General features: G+C 46.5%; 1 protein-coding gene across 1 annotated transcript in view; it reads right to left on the bottom strand.

Moving 5' to 3' along the window:
- Positions 1 to 2029: 2029 nt before the first annotated feature.
- The window catches only part of LOC128636567 (major histocompatibility complex class I-related gene protein-like), an 86833-nt gene continuing 80852 nt past the window's right edge, over positions 2030 to 8010 (bottom strand). Inside the window, exon 7 of the mRNA XM_053689561.1 lies at positions 2030 to 2143. Coding sequence (XP_053545536.1) covers positions 2030 to 2143 — 114 coding nt within the window. The remainder of the gene's footprint in view (positions 2144 to 8010) is intronic.

Genomic DNA, 8010 nt, shown 5'->3' with positions numbered 1-8010 from the left:
TGCTGCTGATCCTTTGGTGAGCGCTAGGAGCATCCTTTTCTACGGTCCAACTTCCAGCCAGCCTGGAGGCAACCGTAACATAGACTTATATACAAAGGAAACAGACAAAAATACACTGTTACACTTTAAAAGTTTTCACCCTAAGAGACTCATTGAATCACTCCCTAAAAGTCAGCTCGTTAGAGTAAAAAGAATAGTTAACAATGATTCACTTTGTAAAAAAGATTAAATGAAATGGATAATAAATGTATTACTTGGGGTTACCCACGTGAGTTAGTAGAGGAGAAAATTAGGGAAGTAGAACATCCTGAGATTAGAAAACATCAATTAGATGGAAAGAAAGCCAACAAATTGGTCTTTGTGTCACAATATAATCCTCACAGTGAGATTATTAGCAAAGCTATTAAAAGAAATTGGCACGTATTAAGAGATTGCAATCCCTCAATAGAAGAATTCAAGGAACCATCTTTAATGGCCTTTAGAAGGGTTAGTAACATCAGAGACCAATTAGTTAGATCAGATGTGGGTCCGGCCAGAGAAATAAAACAGACATATATTGGGTGTAAAAATAAGGGTTGCTTTCCTTGCCTAAATTGTGCCAGCTGCAACTCTATGATAAAGGGCAAGAGCTTCTATCATCCTCACAATGGGAAAGAATATAATATTACAGGGTACCACACATGCAATAGTAGCTATGTCATTTATTTAATCAAGTGTCCGTGCTCTTAAATTTACTTGGGGGAGACCACCCAATTAATAAGAGAAAGACTTAGCCAACATAGATCAAACATCAGAAGAAAGAATTTGGATGCTCCCTTGTCAAAACATTTTATTGACAAGGATCATGCAATCAGCCAGCTTAGGTGGCAAATCATTGAGCACATTAATTTTCAACGCAATGGAGGAAACAGAGAAACATTGTTAAAACAGCGTGAAATGTGGTGGATACACCACTTTGACACATTAATCCCAAGAGGTTTAAATAGGGATTTTGACTTATCATGTTTTCGATAGTCTGTCCCTATTTGAAATAACTAAAATAACTATTCCACTAAATTCCATGATTTACAACTATTTAATGTTTAATATTTAATGTTTAATATTTAATATTCAACATTTAATAATGCTCTGTAATTACACAAGTTAAAAACTAATTAAATTGACTGCTACATTATAATTCACATAAGGCATATATGAACAAGAAAAGTTATATATATTGATACAAGTGTTACAAATGTTATGTTATCCCTATGTTTTTAATTTTAATACTGTTACTTAAAAAACTGTTTTTAAATGGTGTAGGTGTTATTTAGCCACTAGATGGCGACCTTAGGTCCCTGAGAGGTCAGTTTGGCGCCATTGAGAGAGTATTTAAATGTAATGAAGCGATCATTTTACTAGCATGATTAAGAGGGTAATACCTCGAAACGTCGCTGACAGATTGTTCCAATAAAGTTTTTTAGAAGATTACTGTGCTGATGGCTATTTGTGATTTACATGTGGATATGGAGTAAAGCACTGTTATCAGCCATACGTGCACTTAACAAAGAACCCTTTGGTGCTGCTATCCCAATACTGGACTGTTACCTTACGTTTACCAGGTAGACCACAAACAATAAGAAGTCTGTCTCAACTCCATTGTAGCCTGAATATAGACCTCAAGGCACAAGTCAGATAATGCAGTAAACATCCCTTCGATGAAGAAGGGTCAAGACATAAGGAAGAGACCACAATTTCTTGATTGATGTTGTGGACTGACACAACCTTAAGAAGAGAACCTAATTAGTTTGTAGATGGACCTAACGGCATGGAACACCAGATAAGGAGGGTCACACTGCAGGACAGCAGTCTCAGAGACTGCAGAACAGAGCTGAAGCAATAGTCAGTCGAACCAGACCCTTCCAAGAAATAACTAAGGGTCACCATCATGTATAGGCTCAAACGGAGCCCTAGCAAAAAAACTTGAACAAGATTTAAACTCTGAAGAGGAATCTTGGATCTTAAAGACAGGTCTGATCATAATCAGAACCTAAACAAAGAACTGCACATCTGGAAGCTCAGCAATCCTCTTATGTTGTAAAACAGACAAAGCTGAAATCAGTCCCCTCAAGAAATTAGCAGAAATGCCCTTCTCCAGACCATCCTGGAGAAAAAAAGGAGAATAAATAGGTTCTCCACACCTTAAGGTAGATGCAACGAGTAACCAGCTTACAAGCCTGAATGAAAGTATCAATAACTCTCAAAGAAAACCTCTCTTGGCTAAGACTAAGTGTACCATCTCCATGCAGTCAGCCTCAGAGAATCTAGATCTTGATGAAGGAAGGCACCGACATGGTAACCTCCACGGAGGAGAAGATGACATACTCAACTATGTTCTTCGTGGCCACAATGAGGCAATCAGTATCACCGACGCCTGCTCCTGTCTGATTCGAGCCACCACCCGAGAGAGGAGTAGAATTGGCGGGTACAGAGAAACCAGGTTGAAACTCCATGGCACCGCTAATGCATCTATTAGCTCCACCTGTAGATCCCTGGACCTCAACCCATATCTGGGTAGATTGGTATTGAGATGGGATGCCATTAGGTCTATTTCTGGCATCCTCATTTTGCTACAAATCTCCGCAAACACATCGGGATGGAGAGACCATTCCCCCAGATAAAAAGGATTGTCTGCTGAGAAAATCTGCTTTTCAGTTGTCCACACCCAGAATGTGGATTGCTGACAGCGAATAGTTGTGGGCTTCCGCCCATTCCAGAATCCAGGATACTTCCCTCATTGCTAGGGAGCTTCTTGGTACTCCCAGGTGGATGATGTAGGCCACTGAGTGTATTTGTCTGATTAGACTGATAAACTGGGACTAATCCAGCAGGGGCCAAGCCTTCAGAGCATTGAAGCTTGCCCAAAGTTTCAGAATGTTGATCGGGAGAGAGCTCTCCTCCTGAGAACCCAGGCCCTGTGCCTCTTGGCAGCCCAAACGCCCCCCCATTCTGATGGACTTGCTTCCGTAGTCAATCACCCAGGATGGCCCTAAGAAAGATGTCCCACGAGACCGGAGATCCAGACCAAGCAACTAGGAGATTGAATCTCTCGACCGGATGTCCAGAGAAATCTGTTGAGACAGATCTGAATGATCGTCATTCCACTGACTTATCATCCCCCAATGTAACGGCCTGAGCTGGAAACTGACAAAGGAAAAGACATAAACTAAGCCAAAGATGGCCTTAAGGAGGTCTGGAAGACACGACATGTTAAAGCTAGCATCTCTGCTCCTGATATATATATATATATATATTCTCATATAAAGACATAGTATAGTACCCAGGATTGTGCCCTGAGGAGAGATTCTGAATGGTCTTCTGCTAGATGAAACAGTGATTCTTTAAAGATATTATCATCCAAGACCCCTAGAACCCACATACAAAATCTTGGAGCAGTAGCTAAACCAGACAAAATGAAACTTAAAGTGCTGGTCTAGGTACACAAAGCCCAGGAACTGGAAGTGTCCATTGAGGGTTGGAACATAAAGGTAGGCAACCTACAGATCAATAGAGGTCATGAACTGCCCTTCGTGTACTAAGGGAAAAATAGACCTTACTGTCTCCATCTCAAACGAGGCGACAGTCAGAAAAGTTGCTAAAGCACTGTAGGTCCAGAAAAGGATGGAAGTTTCCTTTCCCCTTCTAGGACCACAAGAAGGTTTGTCCAACCTCTTTCTGTGATAGGAAGTGGGACAATGAGTCCTAGGTAGGACAGATCCCACACACAACCCAGAAAGGAATCCCTTCTTCATGGTCTAGGACAGTGTTTTTCAACCAGTGTGCCGTGGCACACTAGTGTGCCGTGAGAGATCCTCAGGTGTGCCACGGCAGACTGACAACAGTGTGACATATTTTTTAAACTTTGCTTGTTTTTTACTCCCAGTGCAGGGGTAGTTTGTAGGAGGCATGGCATAACAGCACAATACATACAGTATGTGTGTGTTTGTGTGTATGTATATATATATGCTGTATTAGGCTACAATGTGTGATTTTTTTAAAATTTTGGGATGGTGGTGTGCCACAGGATTTTTTAATGTAAGAAAGTGTGCCACGGCAAAAAAAAGGTTAAAAATCACTGGTCTAGGAGACAGGCTTGAGAAAAGCAAACCCTGATCTATGACCTGCGGAAACTTTGGATACTGCACATACCTGAACCAAGCAACTGAAAGGAGCATAGATTGCCCCCTACGCCATCCAGGAAAGGATTGGGGGCCATGCCTCCATGCTGACTTGGAATCAATGGGCTTCTTGCCCTGCTTGGACTTAATCTGGGATTGAGCCAGTTTCCCAGAACTCTTGGGTTGCTCTGGCCTAGCGTAAATCTCTGACGCTGGGCCGAATTCCTCAGAAATGTTCTCTTCTCAAACGGAAAGAGGACTGTAACCATAAAGGTAGAGGAACCAAATCAAATCCTTCCCATAAAGCGAAGGAGAGAGATTAAACTCAGAAGGCATGTCTGTCAGAGCGACTAACAGCCTGAGCAGAAAAAACCTTAAGCTCTAGATTTGGGCTAGTAATCTGAATAAATGTATAACAGATCAAAGAATTATAAACTCCAAGGCCATAATTCTATCTTGAACTTGACGAGGGATCACCTTGACACATTCGAGAAGGAGATGCATCGATAGGTAGCCGTTCCAGCAACTGCGGCAACAGACGCCGTCAGTAAAAATAATCCCTTAAAATGAAACATCTTTAAAAAAAGTGTTTCCACCCTAAATCCAGCAGCTCTAAATACAATGAATTATATCCAAATGGGGAAGAAATACATTTGGCAATCGCACAATAGTGTCTGCCAGGTTGGATGTTGAAGGAAAAACCCCTCTATTGAGCCCGGAATAGGGAAAACAGAAAGGTAGACTCAACCTTGCCGTCTGGCCTATTGATCCTAGGAACCTCCGATATTGTCAAGACTTTCTTGAGAAGAAAGCGTAGACTATCAACTCTAAATCTAAAAAGTGTATCCTCCACCATTGGAGAATTAAAGCCAATAGACTCCGACCCAGCCAGTTCATACTCTGGAGCCTCAGAGAGAACCGCATCCTCAGATAACTGATCGGGTATAGCCAATAGAAGTACATGATGCTCCTTGGACAGGAGTGTAAGACTTAACCTTTCGCTTGTGTCATGGATATTGGGCTGCCGGGATTGATCCCTTACCCCCTTATGGCCTCACCCCTGCTGTCTCTCAGCGGTTTTGGGCTCCTCAGAGCAACCGAGATTCCCCAGACCCTCTGTTCCCATTGTTTTGTGTATGGAATGTCATCTTGGAAGAGCTGGTCGCTGACCACCACTTTCCCCTTTGGCCGGCCGGGCCCCTGGAACTACCGGTCGGCCGCATCATCCAGGATTACCGGTGCCCTTTGACCCAGGTCGCTTCAGTGGCCCTTTGTCCCAGAGCTCCTATCTTCTGGGGTTTGTTGCCTCTCAGGGTGGGCCAGAGGTGGCGTGATTGCCTGAAGGGAGCTCCCTTGGGAACTGGTGGTTCTGATTCCCCCTATAACCCCTATTCTCCCCAGACTTTCAGGTGGACGTTTAAACCAGCATAACTCCGGATCACATCGCTTTTTGGACTGTAGATTCTGGGGACCGAGATCTTTAAAATGACACCCTGGAAGTGCTGCCACTTCCTAAGGATCACCCCGAAAACTGCCACCCCTGGGTACTGGGAATCTGTAGGACCATGGCTGTTATGGCCGGCACCAGCCTGTCTGGAGGGGCGAGAATTGTGGAAAACTGTGGCATTGTCTCATGTCTTATCAAGATGAGTTGTATGTAGAAAAGTTGTGTGTCCCAATAATGTCAGTTCTTATTTCACCTGAATACTAGTCTGTCTAGTCATTTAGGTGGGCTCCTGCTAGAATCACTTTCCTGGGCTACATAGCAGCTTGTTCCAGGCAGTGGAAGGACCCCTTTGGCAGAGCTACACAGTCGGGGTAGCCGGGGATCCGTCACATTGGATGGCAGTGGTGGGATGCTTCAGTCTACCTGGAACGTCCAAACCACCAACTGAAAATCTTGCCGGATGGAGCAGTACCATGGGCTCCAGAAGGAAGAATTGAGAACTTTGCTGCAGGCAAGAGGGACAGTTGCTGGCAACAAGACAAAAGCAGTGCTCCTAGCCGAACTGATGGAGGACGATCAGGCTAGCGAGCAGGCTGGTGAGTCGGACAGCGACCAAAGTGGGGGATGGCCCAGTACAGCCTCCACTCAAGGGACTACAATGTCCGACCTTCAGCGGCAGATACAGTGGAAACTGGCTCTCTATGGATCCAACCCCCCCAAGGAGATCATTACTCGGATAGTGACTGAAGCCACCAATGTACATATGTTGGAGCTTCAGAAGTCTATGGGGGGGTGATGCCAGATCCCCTGGACCCCCCTTCCTGGCCCAAGAAACTACCTTACAGGGCTTTCCAAGCATTCCAGGATGATGAGAGCGAGGATATTGACCGCTACCTACAATTATTCGATACCCAGTGCCGGATGCATGGGGTCACTGATGCCGATAGGGTTACTATCCTATTTGGGAAACTGTCCGGTAGGGCCCTGGAGGCTTTCCACACTGTCCCCTCCAGAGATCAAGACAACTATGACCGGGTGAAGGAACGCATCCTTGCCCGGTATGGACTCACACCGGAGGGACTACAAAGGGGAGTACAAAGACAAGAGGAGCAGCCTTATACCGAGTTTGCCCACCGCTTAGCTTGGTCCTTGAACTCCTGGGTTACTGGGTGCCACATCACGACCCTAGTCGAAGCTGTTCAACTCACCCTCCTGGAGCAGTTCTGCAACCGCACCCCAGCAGAGATAAGGGACTGGGTAAAGGACCCAGAACAGCTGACCAAGCCGCCGCCCTGGCCAATCAGTATGTGGATGCCTGGCGTCTGGCGGCCACAGACCTCCGGCCAGCAACCCACTCCGCTCCAGCCCCAGCTCAACCCACAACAGTTTTTCGGCAGCCCCAGACCCAGTCGCCCCCTATTTACCCGGCCGGAGACAGCAATCCCCGGGGGTGTTATGGGTGTGGACACCCCGGCCATGTTATACGGAACTGCCCAACAAGACAAAGAAACCCCCCAGCCCAGCTGCCAAGGAACCCTGCACCAACTCTGTGTGGGACTCCTCAAGCCCGCACCTACCAGGCCGCTGCCCATTGTGCGCATACAGCGAGCTCTAACCCCTATGCTGAGTGGACAGGAGAAGAAGTGGGTGTCTTGCACCATGTCAGCTCAGTGGGCCAAGACAACCGACAACAACATTGGCAAGATGTCTGGGTCAACGGGCAGGCGGCTCAAGGAATAAGAGATAATGGGGCCACCGTTACTTTGATTCAGCCTCACCTCGTTCCCCCCTCTGGCTGCACTGGGCGGACCCTTGCTGTGGGGGTAGTGGCAGGTGCTGTTCTGAGGGTTCCTTCAGCTTGAATCCATTTGGATTGGAAAACCAACTCCCGCAATGTAGAAGTGGGGGTTATGCAACACATCCCTGCTGACATCCTGTTTGGAAACGACATCGGCCACCTTGTCTCTGCCTTTGTGGGGTATACCCTGCCGGGTACCTGCCCAGTGACTACCCGCCATCAGACCAGATGCAAAGTCACCTCACCAACTCTGGGGACCCAGGTAAGACCTACTAGCCTGACTCCAACCTTACTCCGACTGCTCATCCCCACTAACCCCAAACCTGCCGACACCCCCTCCTGGGCAACCATTTCCGACTTTGCCAAAGAGACCATGAGTGACCTGACCCTAGCCCCTTACCAAGACCGAGTAGGGGCTGATGCCCAGGGCCCCAGCGATGAACGGTTCCAGTGGGAGGGAGAGCTCCTGTACCGGATCTCCAAGAGGAGAAAAGGACCGGTGCCCAAACACCAGCTGGTCATACCGAAGAAGTTTCGGTCCAACCTGCTGAAAATAGGGCATGACATTCCCTTAGCCGGTCACTTAGGCAAGCAAACGACCCACCACT

This window comes from Bombina bombina, chromosome 7 (genome assembly GCF_027579735.1).
Source record: "Bombina bombina isolate aBomBom1 chromosome 7, aBomBom1.pri, whole genome shotgun sequence".
Classification (NCBI taxonomy): Eukaryota; Metazoa; Chordata; class Amphibia; order Anura; family Bombinatoridae; genus Bombina; species Bombina bombina.
Note: the sequence above shows the minus strand (reverse complement) of the source record. Positions and strands in the feature narration are given on the sequence as shown.